Source organism: Erigeron canadensis, chromosome 9 (genome assembly GCF_010389155.1).
Source record: "Erigeron canadensis isolate Cc75 chromosome 9, C_canadensis_v1, whole genome shotgun sequence".
NCBI lineage: Eukaryota > Viridiplantae > Streptophyta > Magnoliopsida > Asterales > Asteraceae > Erigeron > Erigeron canadensis.
The window spans coordinates 15,573,930-15,590,943 of record NC_057769.1 but is presented as its reverse complement, the minus strand read 5'-3'; the positions used below and the strand labels follow the sequence as shown (position 1 = coordinate 15,590,943).

The 17,014-nt window shown below is 34.7% G+C and overlaps 2 protein-coding genes across 3 annotated transcripts; one reads left to right on the top strand and one right to left on the bottom strand.

Moving 5' to 3' along the window:
- Positions 1-3,317: 3,317 nt before the first annotated feature.
- Positions 3,318-10,991, top strand: LOC122583793 (protein NRT1/ PTR FAMILY 5.4). The gene is made up of 4 exons (XM_043756168.1): positions 3,318-3,440; positions 3,648-3,865; positions 9,439-9,938; positions 10,063-10,991. The coding sequence occupies exons 1-4, from the start codon at positions 3,332-3,334 to the stop codon at positions 10,904-10,906; spliced, it is 1,671 nt and encodes a 556-aa protein (XP_043612103.1). The 5' UTR covers positions 3,318-3,331; the 3' UTR covers positions 10,907-10,991.
- Positions 10,992-11,280: 289 nt separating this feature from the next.
- On the bottom strand, positions 11,281-16,012 carry LOC122583792. Of its 2 annotated transcripts, XM_043756166.1 has the most exons (3): positions 15,073-16,004; positions 12,071-14,014; positions 11,281-11,598 (listed from the first exon to the last, which is right to left on the bottom strand). In XM_043756166.1, the coding sequence occupies exons 1-3, from the start codon at positions 15,429-15,431 to the stop codon at positions 11,586-11,588; spliced, it is 2,316 nt and encodes a 771-aa protein (XP_043612101.1). In that variant the 5' UTR covers positions 15,432-16,004; the 3' UTR covers positions 11,281-11,585. The 2 variants fall into 2 exon arrangements, with proteins under 2 accessions (XP_043612101.1, XP_043612102.1); XM_043756167.1 differs by lacking the exon at positions 11,281-11,598 and having other exon boundaries at positions 12,067-14,014; positions 15,073-16,012.
- Between the last annotated feature and the right edge of the window lie 1,002 nt (positions 16,013-17,014).

The window sequence follows — 17,014 nt, the reverse complement described above, 5'->3', positions numbered from 1 at the left end:
CTTCGACCTTCTCATTGGTGGCTTTCTGAGCGCCAACCAAATCCTTCATGATCTCTCTTAATTCAGCATTCGCATTCTGCTGACTGTTGAACCTGCTGAACCTGTTTCCACTAAAACCAGAATTATTAGCATTATTAAATGAGGAAGAGGAAAAAGAGGTACCTGATGGCCGGTTCTGATAACCGGTATTCTAGTTGAAGTTCCCTTGCTGATTTTGCACATAATTAACTTCCTGGGCCGTCTTATCCGGGCAATCCTCTGAATAGTGCATGTCTCCACAGTAGTCACATCCATCAGCAATCACCTTCACATCTCTTTCAATGCTTTTGAAGCTCATGTCTTGGTTGTCAAATCTCCCATTCATCTGCTTCGAGAGTGCCTTGACTTCAGCAACCAAACTAGACTCTTCACCACTTTCCAATTTTGCAACAGTCTTGCTTGTAGTTTTCCTACTCAAAAGTTCTTCACGACCAGAAAACTCTTTAGCCATGTCATCGAGGATCTTGTACCCCTCACTAGGTGTCACATTGTTCAAGCTACCCCCGAATGCCCCGGCAAGTTCCCTTCGAGTTCTCCTAAACAAACCGTCATAAAAGATTTCAATCACTGCTTCCGTGTTCAGATTGTTTCCTGGACAGTTCCTGATCATCTCCTTATACCGTTTCCAAGCATTTACTACATTTTCCCCTGGATCTTGAGTGAATGACCGGATCTTATTTTCCAACTGTCTTTGAGTCCTTATAGAATAGAACTCATCAATAAAACCAACACAAAGCTCAGCCCAAGTGGTATACAAATCGTCTGGCTGTTCCTTGAGCCACGCCTTAGCTTCTCCACATAAAGTGAGTGGAAAAAGCTCAAGCTTCACATTATCATCCTGATTTGCTCCATAGTGGTAAAACCTACAGATTTTCTCAAACCTTTCTAGATGGCCATACGGATCATTGTTTGTCACCCCGTCAAACTTCTCTTCCTCCACACTTTTCAAATGACTTCCCTTGAGAGAAAAGTTAACCCCGGTGGTTGGAAGGCGAATTGGAGTACCCCTATTAGTGGGTACATTTCTTCTACGGTCACCGTAAAGACGGTTGTTGGGGTTGACCGGTTGTCCTTGATCACCCATTCTCCTTATTCTAACTGGCTGATTTACTTGAAGATTTGCTTGAGGAATTACTATTGAATCCGGTTTATGAGTTTTATCCTGATTATCTTCTTCCTCTGAGCTGTCACCAGTTTTGAATAAACCACTACTTTCAGAGGATATAGTACTCAAGTGAACTTCGGACGTTGAATCTTTCTTTGAGTAGTGTTGATCCAAGTCTACGTCCGGTTGGTCACGGTTTTCGGTACCTGAATCTATTTTGTCGGTGTTTGAGGGCTCCGTGTTGTTTGATCTAAGTAAACGTCTTCTGGCTTTCCCGGGATTAGACTGAGGACTAAGCAAAGGTCTACCAGAGGCTCTTGTGTTCATTAACTAATAAAGCACCTGCACACGCACCACAAGAAATACCGTTAACAGCACAAGAAACTAACAAAACAAAACAAAAACAAAAATAAAATCTATCTATTAAAAACAAATAACTTCCTCACAAATGAATGCAAGGAAGGATCGAATCACAAAACGAACAACTACTTAATTTAAGTCCCCGGCAGCGGCGCCAAAAACTTGATGTGTATTTTCTAGTCTTAAATTTATAAACACGAAATACCTAGCTACTGACTACTATACACTTGCGGGCAGTGAACTCATTCGTATGCAATATAGTTGACTTGGTAAACAGAGGTCGAACACAAGGACTTCTTAAGAAATTGTTGCAATAAAGTGATTCAGATTAAAAAGGAGGTTTTGTGGCCGAATTGCCACGTTGCAAAAGTTAGTAAGAAAAGTCAGTAATCCCGTAGGATTAATCGCAAGAGAATATTTGGTTGTTGAATCTTAACAAAGATTTAAAAGGAACACCTACTTGGATCAGCTCACATGCCAATCATCGGGTCTAAATATTACTTGAATTTGTTGAAGGACTTAGAAGGTAGACAAGATGAACTCCCGTTATACTTGAAACTTTAATTGCTTTAGATATGATTATTGCTCCCGCACTTAATTTCTACTCAAAACAATTAAGCATTAAGAACCTAAGTTGATTTTTTGATTTAATCTTTAAAAGCTTTCTCCCGAACTGCTTATTCGCCTAATCAAATCCCTCTATCATAAGCGTTGACTCACTTGAAATGAATTTAATTGTTTAAAATCTTTATTGTTGGTTTCTTCTGAACTCTAACGATTTTAGGTTAATTATAGACCGATTAACCGTTTCATAAATCAATTGACAATGACATAGATTTCTCCCAAACTTCTAATTACAATTATCAATCAAATAATATAAAAGATGAAAACAATATTTAAACCCAAATAAATGTGGATCTTCGATTAAACATATAAACCTTGTTCAACACTTACAAGCAACATTAATTCAACCCTATGACATAATTACTACCCAAGCGGGTGCAAGAGATTTAGCTACTCATAATTAAAATACAAGAACAAAAGGAAAGAGAAGAAATCATATTATACCGAAATGATTGAAGATAATCCGGTAGCAATGATGATTACAATCCAAAGCTGAAAAGAGATAAAACCCTAACAACTTGTCTGCTCCAAAGTGCTATTAACTATGAGAAACTAGAGAAAATAATGCCAAGAATTCGTCCCAAAAACTGAACCCTAATCGTCTATGTATACATAAACAGCGTGTAACGGCCGTTAGTGGGCTAACTGGCCGTTAGTTTTCTTCTTCCTTGTAACGGCCGTTACTGCAGTAACTGGTCGTTACTACAGTAACTGCCCATTAGTACGGTAACTGCAAGTTACAGGAGTTTCATGATTTTCCTTTGTAATGGCCATTACTCCAGTAACGGGAGTTATAGAGTCCAGGATTCGTTTTCTTCGTCTTTCGCTTGATTTCAACTGAAACCTTCTCCTGTTTCTTCCATAAGTCATCAAAATCAACCAATTCATTCGTCTAATCAATTTCCAACCTGAAAACACTTAACGCACCCTCAAAGTATTGAAAGTTGGATATAAAAATATAAAAATAACGAATAATTGGTCTAAAAATCACGTGAGAAATAGTATAAAATATGAAACATCACGCATTGCGTGGGAAAAATGCTAGTTAACTGTGTAAGTAAATTAAATATGTACGTGACTTTTTAAGATATCAATAATATATAGTCTCACACACACACAGTATAGTTAATTTGCATACACGCAAATAATTACTCTCTCTCTATATATAACTTTTGTTAAATGTTTTAACACTACTTTTTTCAAATGGCAATGGAGACTTCCGTGGTCTTAACCAAATGTGACCATCATGATGTCAACACTTCATCAAAAATCCCCATCAAAGGTGGTTGGAGATCCGCCTTATTCATCATTTGTAAGTTCTTTTAATTTGGTTGTCTTTTCTCTAGCTTCATACAAAATACATATATATGAATATATACCTAGTCACCTAGAAATATATTATTGCTTGTTCATTTATCTTCTTACTATACGTTCTTGTATACTATAATATTATTCATTAGGAACATCTTTCTATATATATATATTCTATATATCATTCATGGGGTTGTTGCTCTTTCAGTTGTGGAATTTGGAGAGCGATTTGCTTACTATGGAGTATCAGGAAATCTCATCACGTACCTCAACCATGTTCTGAAGCAGCCTCTTGGTACCGCGGCTAAAAATGTTAACTTATGGCACGGCGTGTCCGCAATCTTCCCTCTTGTTGGTGGTTTCGTGGCAGATTCTTATGTTGGTCGATTTAAAACTATCATCTTTTCATCCGTTACGTATCTCTTGGTAGGCTCATTTCTATATATCTCTCTCCACATCATCTTCTTTGATTTCATTACGTTATCTTAACACATATATATGGAAATTAAAAAAAGGTGTTATAAATGTATTTCGTATCGTCATAGTTTCAATCCTACTACACAAAGAAAAATAACTAATTTCCTATAACGAACGTACGTATTTTCTTCTTAACCATTAAAAGTAAAGCTTGCATGATTAATTAAGTCGGACAACGTGCATAATTAATTGACTATATTTTCAAAGGGGGCCTGCCAAACAATGATATATGTGATGAAGTCAAATATATATTAGTTTTTAATTTCATGTTTTAGATGAATTTGAATGTTAGTAATAACATATATCGTTATAGAAAATTCATACACTAACAAGTATGTAGCTTACAAGTTAAATATATATGTCACATCCATCTAATAGCCTACAAATATGTCATCTATCTATTTTGGGAGGTGGTTGGTTTGTATTTAAGATGGTATTAATGGTTTTGATAGATGATACAATTGTTCCATTATATCGAATGTTAAAAAAATAAATAAAAACATACAATTGTTTGTAGCATGATTCAAAGAATATAAATATATAGAATAATACGAGTAAAAATCTCTGTGGATAGACGTTAAAAATTCCTTAGTCACCATGCTAAAATTTGTCATAATAATAACTAATGATATATCTTGGCAAATAGAATTAATCAACTAATTCCAATCCTTACATTATTAACATTTTTTAATTGTTTAACATAGACTGTATAAAGTAATCCAATGAACCTGAAACCCAAAGTTGTATTGACATGGCAGATTAAGGATATTTATGATTGTCAGTTGACTATATATACTGCACATTGAATTTTTTTTGGCCGGTATCGAATCTTTAATTCGTACACAGATCCGTATTTGATTTTTACACGACTAACATTTCTTACTTTTGAGAACAACACGTGAAGGTTTGTGGGTGGGAAAATACTTGTAATTAAAACTTCTCGCTAGAAACACAAATGTAAAAAAACCCATGATTTATGTGTAATTAACATATCCGATATTCATCTGTTAATCAAAGTTTGAGTATAAATTTGAGGCTTTTAAGAGTTTATTAACTTGCTCAAACTTCCTAGGTCTAAATACCAGATGTAGAATTAGTCTAATTGGTAAAGGCATGCCTCTTGGGAAAAAAAATTCCCATGTGACAATCTAACTGTTACTAATAAGAATTGACCAAAAATATAAGAAAAGAGAATAAATTAAAAGAAAAGATTGAATAATTATATTGGTGTTTACTAACTTATATCACATGAATTAGTAAGCCTTGTTAGTAAAAATATGTTTGTCATTCTAGCATTACTAAAAAAACCCAAGATCAATTCTTAACTTAAACATATTTAAGGTAATTTTTAAGTATTAATTAGATTTGGTGTAAGTTAACTTTTAAATGAAAAAAACCTATCAAAAAGGTCATAAAAAAAAAAAAAAAAAAAAAGTCTATCATATGCATATTGACTATTGAGGGAGGTCCTAGCTAGGATTAATCAATTTTCTAAAAGTTCAAATATCATTTCACCATCATTCTATTTATTTCAACCAAACAAACCTTAAAAACCTTTTTTTTTTTTAAAGTAAATATTTCATTCATACTCACCCCGACAAATAATCGGCGGTGTATATATATACAATATTTACATCAAGCTATAATATCTTAAACTTACACCAATCCTCCCATAAAATAGTCTTATGTTTCGTTCTATTTTTAAACAAAAGATACCCACTCGACTTAATACTTAACCCTCATAATTTATCAGATTTAAAGGCACTAAAAGACCCTAAGGTACTTACTACTTAATATGTTTTGGCCATCACAAAATTCACCAGCTCAAACATTTTGTGTTACAATTTATTAGTTATCTGATTAAATAAATAATATTTTAAATACCAACGTTAATTAATATGTAAATAATGTAAAAAAAATAAATAAAATTAATATGTAGATATATAGATATATAAAAACCTTTTGATTATTACTATCAGAATATTAATTAATTATTCACCGCAAAACAGGCTAAAATATAATTTATCTAAGGGTTCTTGTTTGTTTAAAAATGAATTTAACATCTTTATATATATATATATATATATATATATTGGTAGATCTTCTTACACTGCACGTGACATTGAACCACGTTATATATCTCAAGGGCTAGAATATGCTTAAAAACATGTTTTATATATATTACTGTAATAGTTAAAAGTATATATAAAACCTACACTATATTGCCATTGAGCAAATAGTATATCACTTCTATGGAATAAACTTAATACGTACATACATCATCATGCTTAGGCTGCATATATTTATCATGGCATTACTAGTCTCGGATTTGGATGGACATGTCATTTCAGGATATGATTTACGTTATGTTTGTGTATGTTGGATGTATCTTGGAAACATCCCAATTTAGAATATACGAAATAGTCTATCAAGTCATCAAATTGCCATCTTATTGTTGGTATATTCAATGAACTATTCCAGCTTTTTTTCAATCTGGTTGCTTGTGACGACATCGTGTTTCTTCTATAATTTAAGCTTTTTTGAAAACCGGCCTTTCTTGTATAACATTTCGGTTTGAAAAATAACAAAGATATAATTAAAAAATAACCTAATGATCATGATTTAAGGTGAAGCTGATGACGGGTTAAAAAAACAAATTACTTGAACGTGTTATACAGGGTCGTCTTTGAGAACTTATATACGTAGGACGAGCCAGAAACAAGGCCCCCAAATTAGACGCAATGATTTATATTATAAAAACTATTTTTATAAAATGACGAAAAATTTATGGTACGTTAAAAAGCATAATAAACGTTATTCTTCTAATTTAGGACATGTGAAAAATAAATCAAGAATTAAAATTAAAATTGAGATTTAATAAGATTCAAATGTTATTATTTATAGTTTTACGAGGATTATTAAGATAAACTTCAAAAATATATATCATTTTACAAATTATATTTAACATTTATACTTTGTACACATCAAATTAAAAAATCGGGCCTCGACCGGTCGTCCACTTTGTCCTACCCCATAACCGGCCATGGTGTTATAGATTGATAGGATAAAGTCAGAAAAAAAATAGCTAGCAGATATTAATAATAATAATGACAAGGATGCGGTGAATTCGAAAGTTTTTTGCGACGCAAAACATTACAACATGTGTTGCTGCCCATATATTTGGTAGGAGTAGTTTTGTTATCGCTAAATGAATGGGGCTCAGCTCCCCACTAACTTTTTGTAATATCGTTTGGATTTCTAATAAAGTGGTAGTTTTAAAAAAATAATAGTAAAATAATAATAATGATAATGATAATAAAAGGGAGGTCATATTTACACTGAAAGTTTTGTTTGACACACGGAAATTTAAGTTAACTGACTAATATACCCTCAATTTTTATTTTACTAGTTTTATTTATTTATATACTAATGGGGTTGACCAGATTTTCAAAGCTTCAAATGGCTTCATATCCTTATCCTTTTCATGATCTATTCTCAAACATCACCATTGAATATCATTTCTTTTCACAAGAAGTTGCTGCTACTTTTTGATATTCAAATTAGTTTTTTTTTTTTTTTAAATCTGATTCACTACTGTAAAGATGTAAATTTTCGATTTGATTCACACATTTTGATGAGATCTATATATCTATATCAAAAATGAAAAACAATGATGTATTTATCCCTTTCAATCCAAGATATGTAAGATCAAAAATACAAGATCCCCATCTTCATTTTTCTGGTCAACGAACCATCACCTTCCTCCACAAATACAGCTATACAAGTCGATCTTTCATTATAATGAAAGTGCCATCTATACCACTAGCCATATCTCTCGCATCAACAAAAATTCCGGCAACCGTTCTAAAGACTACCGCCACAGCACCACTTCACAGCGACACTTTCAACTTATTTTTCTTTATCTCCAACATAGGTCTTTAAGTGAAAGCTAGATAAAACAATGAAAAGGAGGTGAATGGAGCTTCATAGTTGGCAAGGAAAAGAAGAAAAGAAGGGTTGCAATGGAATTTTTATTCAAATGGAGATGTTAATGGGGAAGGAAAAGTAAAATAAAAAATCTGTAAATGTAAACAGTAAATTAGGGAAAAGCTAGATAGGGGTATAAAGGTCAAATCGTTTAAATTTCCGTACGTGAATAAAAAGACTCCGTGTAAAAATCAGCTCCCATAATTAAAATAATGTGTTATTGTTAAAGGATGTAATTATCAAACTGAAAAAAAGACATATTTTTGAAATTCATGTTTGCATTAGTTGGTAATGTCATAATGAATGCTGATATATAGAGCACTAGCATATACTATGCATAAGGTTACACAATATCATTTTCATTTTCGCTAGTTGTTGATATCAATTTACTGAAACAAAATATATTTCATACGTTCTGTTAATATTTGTATCACTTCGTTTTGATAAATCTAACAATATATAATTTATACAGCAAATTATACAATTAAATAATGTTGTACTTTAATAGAATTATTTATTAAAAAAAAAAGAAGATACGCATAGTTGATAAAAGTCATACGAATGTACAAAGTTAAAGGTCACTTCGTTTAGTGGAAACAAAATTGCAAAGCTCCCATGAGGGTGGACGGAGGGACTTACCACCCCTCCCCTCCCCGGTTTTGCTTCTTCTCCCCGCTCGCTGCCTAATGCTAGGAATGTCTTCTCACCTCTCCCCTCCCCTCCCACCATTTTCTATTTATTTAAGAATTTAATAAAGAAGAAAAGACAAAAAAAAATGGAAGAAAAAGACAAAAAAGAATTGACACCACAACCGGCACCGTGATACCCAATTCGCTTCCCACCCTATAGGTACCGGGGGTGGGAGCGGTGTGCTAACAGGTACCTATCCGGTACCGGCCCCCTCCCCACCCCACTCCATCCACCTGAGAAAGATAAAAGAGGTAACAAAGAATAATTTAGATAGAGTAGGAAACATATGGAACAAATAGAATTTTTAGATGCGTTAAAAAGAATGCGTATCCGCTTTTCAAATAAAAAAAGCAAGTGGTATATAAATAATTTTCTCGTGCCCACAAACGGGTAGATTAGTGAGTTTTTCTGGAGCTAGAAACTTTCTCCGTTTGGTTAAACTAATCTGGTAAGTATGTTTAACCATTGAAACCCCAAACATAAAATATCTAATATCATATTAATTGACCGTTCAAAAATGAAAGAAAACAAAAAAATTAACAAAATAATAATACCTTATTTACACAAACTATACAAATTCTTTTTGAAATTATGAAAACTTCAACTTTTTCATATCAGTTATATTTTAATTCTTTTTTTTTTTTAATGACAAATCTGACGTGATGGGAGGTTTTCCTTGTATATAGAAGATGACTAGATGAGTTTATTCATAAATCTATACAGTGGCAGATTTATGAGTTTATTCATATATCTATATTGATATTGATGAACAGTGGCAGATTCATGATTGATTGTCATTGGGTGCATTATATATTGATATTGATAAACTACGTTGCTGGAAACAGGGACTAATATTGTTAGTCGTATCAGTAGAAGCAATCCCATTGAAGGATCGTGAACTAGCTTTCTTTGTAGCTCTCTATATCATCAACATTGGTGAAGGTGGTCATCGTCCCTGTATTCAGACCTTTGCGGCTGATCAATTCGATGACCATCTCCCAGAGGAAAAAGCCGCCAAGAGTTCATTTTTCAACTGGTGGTATTTGGGCATCGTACTCGGGGCCACAACTGCGATACTTGTTGTCGTTTATGTTCAAGACTACATTGGGTGGGGGTGGGGGTTTGGCATACCAGGGGTCGTGGTAGCTGCGGCGCTTGGAGTGTTCTTAGCTGGAAAGAGTACGTATCGCCAAGAGGCTCCGGTTGGGAGCCCACTTACAAAGGTGGCACAGGTGCTGGTCGCTGCAGTTAAGAAGAGGCGGTTGGCACAAGAAAGCCGGTTTGGCATGTGTGTTGTTGAGGCAGGGGAAAGTGGCAAAGCTATGACTCGGACCAACCAGTTCAGGTAACCAATACTATTATTGTTCGCCTTTTAGACAAAGTGCCTGCAATCTCATTTTTTAAGACTGTATTTAGTAGGTCACACGTACAGTTGAAACACTAATCAGGTTTGCAAAATGTGTGGACAGGTTCTTGGATAAGGCCGCATTCATAGATGAAATAGATGCATCGTCGGAGAAAAAGGACAATTGGAGACTTTGTACCATTGACCAAGTGGAGCATGTGAAGCTACTTTTCCGTCTGATCCCGATATGGATATCTTGTTTGATGTTCATGGTCGTCATAGCCCAGCTCAGCACTTTCTACACTAAACAAGCCAGCACTTTAAACCGCTACATAGGCTCCAGCAAGTTCGAAATCCCAGCGGCATCTCTTCAAGTCATTCCAGGCCTAACTATCCTAATTATGGTTCCACTCTACGAACACCTCCTAATCCCAACAGCCAGACGCCTCACAGAACAATCCTCGGGAATCACATTGCTCCAACGAATAGGAGTCGGGATTTTTTTCTCGATATTGACCATGATTGTATCAGCACTAATCGAATCCAAAAGAGTCAAAGTTGCTGCACACCATGGACTAATGGACTTTCCCAATACGATTCTTCCAATGAGTGTATGGTGGCTGGTGCCGCAGTACTTGCTGATGGGGATATCCGACATTTTTTGCATTGTGGGATTGCAAGAGTTGTTCTATGACCAGGTCCCTGAGGAGATGAGGAGCATGGGAGCCGCAGCTTATCTGAGTATTGTGGGCGTAGGGAGTTTCATAAGTAGTGCGCTGATATCTGCCGTACAAGTGGTTACAGCAAAACATAGCGAGGAATGGTTGAAGGGGGATAACATAAATAGAGCACATCTCGACTATTTCTACTGGCTTTTGGCGTGTTTGAGTGGCTTGAGTTTGGTTTTGTATGTGACTTTGGCAAAAGGTTTTATTTATAAAAAGCTTCAACGCAATGTCGAGATATAGAGATTGTGACTTGTGGTGCAACTGGCGTGTAGCATATATGTAAAGAAAAATATCTTATCTATATAATTAGTTTTGGGTTCTTATTTACAATGGCCATTTTAGCAAATGCTCGATAGACTACTACAATTCAGTTCACTTTTATACACAAAAATTAAAAGCCTCCACCAGCAATAATCAACCTATGATTCAAAGGGCTGAAACCTGGATTGAGAAACTTAATGATGCGTGTAAAAAGGTCCTTTTGTCAAAATTCTATGGCTTTAGTAACAGATCAATAGCCATAAACCCACATACATCTGAAGCTGCAGGAAACCAAACTACAGCAAAGAGAATAGCCATGGAACTGAAGCTGCAGGTAACCAAACTATAGCATAGAGAACAAAATGGGCTCACCCAAAAACTAAAACTGTGCATAAACTGTAAGATTGTTCAAAGCTAAAACCTCCCTACATAGACCAGTCATAACACCAACCATCCATATCCTAAACTGATCTGTAATAAAAATATCTTTACCAGAAGCAAATCCCGCGCTAATGAAATTACCATCAGCATTTACATCAGACAAAAAAAAAAAAAAAAAACCAAGCTAAGATAGAAATTGCAATCAAGAATCCTAAATCCAAACTTTTGCATTGACTTCCATCCTCTTTATTATCTTTGAACATTAGCAGCATGCATACTAATCAATCTCCCTGGGAAACAAATATTTGGATCAAAGTGAGTAAAAAAAATGATTTTACTAAACGAACGGATTTCATCCTATTTACTGTTATGTAAATGTGTCGATTCACGTGTTATTTTACTGTCAAACATGTCACATATAAAATAACATTAAGAAAAATGGGTCAAACCAATTAAATGGATCAAAGTCATCAAAGAACTCTAAATTCTCCAAAGTGTACATTTAATGCATAAACCTTTGTAATCGTTATATGAAAACAACATAGAATATTATCAAATTTTTGAAAGCTCATTTGGTAATCATAATTAAGATACATTATTATCCAAAGAATCGAACAAAGAGTGTTTAGGGCGATGCAACCCATTTCAGACAAGAAATTATGCATCTACGCCCAAACCCATTTTGATCCATTACTCGTCCCTTCAAGAATGTTTTCCCACCTATAGATATAATTCCAGTTAACAAACCAAGGAAATACTTACTTGCACGATCGTTTATTGTGACCAAGCCCTTTACACTTCCCACATTGGAGTTGGCGCTTCAGGAAGTCAGAGGGTCCAATCCGACCTGGTGCAACCTTCCTTATCTTGGTCCTGCCTGGTGCCCTCATAGTGGGTGGAGGGGTGACAAGAACCGAACCATCTTCGGTCTCACTATCTACTAGCCTTTCAACGTTCGGTATAGGGTTGATTGAGTCGGCATAAGTCAACTGATAAGTCTCAACATGAAAGTATCTAGAGCAATGGTCATACGGGCTCCTCCCATATGATTCCAGCACAGCAATAGCATGGCAACAAGGCAGACCTGTTAGCAACCACCCTTTACATTGACAATCCCAGTTCTCAATATCAACTACATCAACCGTCTCACCATATCTAACCTCAAATTTACTTCCTTGTGATCTCAAAACTTGTACTGATCGAGCCTTTATGATCTCATTTTTTAGCTTTTCTTCCATGGAAGGTGTTAACCGAGTCATCCATTGACTCGATTCAACTCTTCGTGTGTAAATTAACTGCATCATCTTACCCCTTAAGTCATCAATCATTTGGGTTATCGGTAGCTCATTCGCTTCAGACACCCATGCATAAAAAAGATGTCCGAAATTAGATGTCATATGATTATACCTCAACCCACCAAAAAACGTGTTAGCCCAGTGCTCGGGCTCACTTCTTATGACCCAATTGTAAGCTTCGGGAGAGATGGCTTTAATGTCTTCAGTACACTTTTCAAAAGCTTCAAGTTTCGGTGCATGTGCAGCTGCATAAAGATCTTCAACCATTAACCTTCTAGCATCATGTGAGAAATGACCCTTTAGATCTTTATTCAGTTTTTCTGCTAAATACCCGAGACAGTAAGCATGATAACACTCCCCGCCAAATATTTCCCGTAAAGATTCTCTAATACCCTTTTGAAAATCAGCAACAAATGTAATTTGGCCAGGTGTTGAGACAACCATTTTAAGTTGAGTTAAAAACCAATGCCAATTATCGTCATTTTCCTCGTCAACAACTGCAAACGCTACTGGAAACGCACCATCATCACCGTCGGCTGCAGTTGCAGTCAATAGCATGCCTTGATAACGGGAATTTAACGGTGTACTATCTAAAAATAGAAGGGGTCGGCAACCTTGTAAGAAACCCGATATCGAAGCATGAAAACACACAAACAGTCGGTGAAAGCTAGAATCATCTTTTGTACTAAAAGTAGCAAGACTTCCAGGATTCGTCTCCATTATTTTCTCACAAAAGAATGGTAACTCGCTATATGCATCTTTATATGATCCCAACAGCTGTTCTCTTGCATATTCCTTGGCACGCCTTGCTTGTGAATAATTCAAATCAATCCCATAATCCCGCTTAAGTTCAACTGCAATGTCTTTAGGCTTAATTTTAGGAGATTCTTTTACTTTTTCTTTAATGAGATTTCCGACCCAACTTCTTTTGGCCCGAAATGGAGCTTTTGAAGTGACTCCTTGGCAATTATGAAGCGGTCTCATTGTCTTTATACATACTAACTGAGTGGTGGACAGTTTTGATGCATGGATTCGCCATGGACAACCTTCGGCTTTACATTTCACAGTTACTCGTTGGTTCTCATTCTTTTTATAAACAAAGTTAAAAGCATGTGCAATTGAGTACTTCCTCAGGGCCTCCCGGAATTCTGCCAGGGAGTGGAATCTTTGGCCTACACCAGTTATGAGATTTTCCCACTGTTTTGCGGCTATACGTTCATTATCCATGACGGCCATTTGAAACGGGTTATTGGAAGAAATTGGAACAGGAGCTGGAGTGATATCATTAGTTGTTTCAATATCAACAGTTTCACTAAGAGCCATTGCATTAGTTGAAATGGGGTTCGGGTCAGCAGCAAGGGTAGTTGGGACGATTGCTGCCGATTCCGGCTTTGGTGGTGTCTTCTGTGGCCTAAAAAAACATTAAACAACTGATCAGCAAATGATATTTTATGAAAAAATTGTGTTTTTAAACTTTTAAGACAAATTAATTAATTGACTTTAAGTGTGTTTAAATGTTTGGATCTGCATTTTGAAGGTGATTAAGGGCTAGTGAATAAGGTGCATGAGATATTAGACATAAATAAAAGTGGCAATTTAAACTCAATAGGAATGGGTTAATTTATGTTGTCAAGTAATTAAATAGAAAAATGAATAGATAAAAGGAGGATACATAACACAAATACAAGTCACCCATAATCTGCTTTCAATTCATGCATCATCATCATTTTATTCAAAGAAGTAGATTATTAACGAAGAGCCGTCAATAATATATAAACATAACTAACATATTAATTGTTTATAAATATTTTATAAGATAGACAAAAAGAATAAAATGGCCAATAGAAATCAAAATCTTTAAAGAGAGCCATATTTTATAACTTACCTAACCTGCCCCTCCTGCAATTTACCTGTAATACAATGGGCAATAGAAACTAGTGTTTCTATATGCTTCTATTGTATAAAGTTAAAGTAATAAAAATATCCATATGTTATAGTATTTGGCAAGATATTACTGTCAAAAAATTTAAAAAAATAATGATTGAAATTACACAAGAATGTTTTTGAGAATCAAAGAAGTAGATAAGTTTCGTAAAATGAAAATGAAAGTCTCTAAGATCAGGTCAGGAAGGAATAAATTAGTGATTATACATCACTCTAAGATGAGCTTTGCTGCTGTGGTATAAGACTGATTACTCGACCGACAAATAAAGGCTGAGGAATGCGTTTGAAGTAGCTAAGCATTTTTGAAATCCAGTTTGGATGCTTCCAAACTGACTACTTCACTCTAAAGTAAACAGATAATCAGTGGCAATCAAACACTAAAAACTGATTATGCCCAATGATCAGATTATTAAATTTGAAATGAAAACGACTCAGAGCTGATTTCCAAAAATATTTCAATAATCAATTCCAAAATGCAAATCCTAAAATTCCGTAATTACATGTTAATCATTGTATTTAACATACCTACGGGCAGGCTGCTTTTTCTTGGTATTTTTACCGGGAGGGGCTTCTTTCATAATAAAAACCTCAAGCTGATCAGCTTCTTTGTAGTAATTCACCATTCGTTGAAAGTCCTTATCTTTTGATACCGTGATGAGATTCTTTTTGTTCCCAGGCAAGAAGTACTTAATTATCATCCCATCAACAGTCGAATCGATAGTTTCAGCTATCTCTTGCTTGAAACCACTCAACTGCATATTCTCATCAAGATCAACAGCATACGCCTCCCCACCAATATAATTCATAGATCCATCATCATAAGTGTCAAAATCACCTCCATATTGGCAAATTGCTATCATCTTCTTTGATGAAACTATTGCCATTTCTGTAACTTTAAAGATATTAAACGTTGATAATGGTTACTGAAACAAAAAAATTCACAGTTGACCTCAATATACACACCAAATACGTGAGTATAACTGAAAAAAATACACTCATGTTATTGAAACACATAATAATATATCAGAATCACACAACTATAAATCAATATAAACAGAACCATTGCCAAGGTGGCCTAGTAGTGAGGGTCCCAAATGTCTCCAAGAAGACGTGTTTTCCCCCTACGCAGACCGGCACCTCCTAGCCGGGTAAATTTACATCTTGGAATGGCGAGAGAAAATGGCCACGGAAATACCGCTTAGGCCACATAAATCAAAGCAAAGGGCTTGACTTTCCCCGGGGTACCCTGAACAAGGACACCTCTATGTTTACATTAGCAACACATAATGAAAATTCAAAACAACAAAACACATACTAAAACAACGAAAAAGACATAATGTTACTAATAATAACATTACTCGACTCATTAAGATGAAGCAAAAGAACCCAAATTTCATACCATATCTTATACATAATGTGTATACAAACAAATTACTAAGCAACTTTATATATAACACAAGTATAAAACCAAACTACAGAACCATTAAAACACTAAAGATCAAATCTTTGAGGTCAGCTAAGGATTTCAGTAAACAGTTAACAGGAATACAATAATAAATAATATAAATGTATAAAAATTAAATTAATAAGCTTTACATGTAACAGAAGATTAAAAGGAACAATTAAGACACTAAACTAACTAAAGATAAAATCTTTAAAGTCAGGTAAGCATATCAACAAACACATAACAGGCATACAACAATAAATTACAAAAAAGAATAGTCAAACCCAACAAATCTAAAAACAAAAAACTATGAATCAAAATCAGAATAAATACAATTGTTGAAAATTAAACAATTGTTGGTAAAATTGAGTAGATAATTAAAAGAAGGCAATCAGGAGCAAAAACAAAAGTGAAAGAAAGGTCTAATTGAATAAAAGAAATTGGGGGAGAAAGTGGGAAAAGGGTGGGGGGAAGTAAAAGGATATACCTGATAAAGATTAGGGTTAAAAATCGAAACTTTTTTATAACTTTATAAATTATGAGATCTGCCCTTGAAGATTAAGATTGCAGGCAGAGGGGAGGGGTTTGAGAAGAAGATGAGAGAAAGAAGGAGGAAAAGAGGCGCATCTATTCAAGGTTAGAGGGGTGCAAATAGGTCAAAACTTCTCCTCTTCTCTATCTCTTATCTCTATTTTTATATTAACGCATTTGTTTTGTATCTATCTCTCTATATTAACCCTACCTCTCTATCTATTTACAATTCCAAACCTCAACCAATTACATATGAGGAATTGGAATATTACCCTTTACATAGTTAATTTTTTAATCAATAAAATATATTAATGATCAATCATTTTATTATTATACAATAGATATTTAATATTAATATGTGAGAAGGTTCTATAACTCGTTTAGGTATATGATAACTACACGTTCACTTTTCTTTTTATAATTCGTTTAGGTATATGATAACTACACGTTCACTTTTCTTTTTATATCACAGAGTTGTCGACTCGTAACCTT

Coding starts and splice junctions, on each gene's coding strand:
- LOC122583792 (XM_043756166.1), bottom strand. CDS start 15,431: ATGGCAATAGTTTCATCAAAGAAGATGATAGCAATTTGCCAATATGGA. Junction 14,015..15,072: donor AAAAAGCAGCCTGCCCGTAG/GTATGTTAAATA, acceptor ATGTTTTTTTAG/GCCACAGAAGACACCACCAA.
- LOC122583793 (XM_043756168.1), top strand. CDS start 3,332: ATGGCAATGGAGACTTCCGTGGTCTTAACCAAATGTGACCATCATGAT. Junction 3,441..3,647: donor ATCCGCCTTATTCATCATTT/GTAAGTTCTTTT, acceptor TTGCTCTTTCAG/TTGTGGAATTTGGAGAGCGA. Junction 3,866..9,438: donor CATCCGTTACGTATCTCTTG/GTAGGCTCATTT, acceptor TGCTGGAAACAG/GGACTAATATTGTTAGTCGT.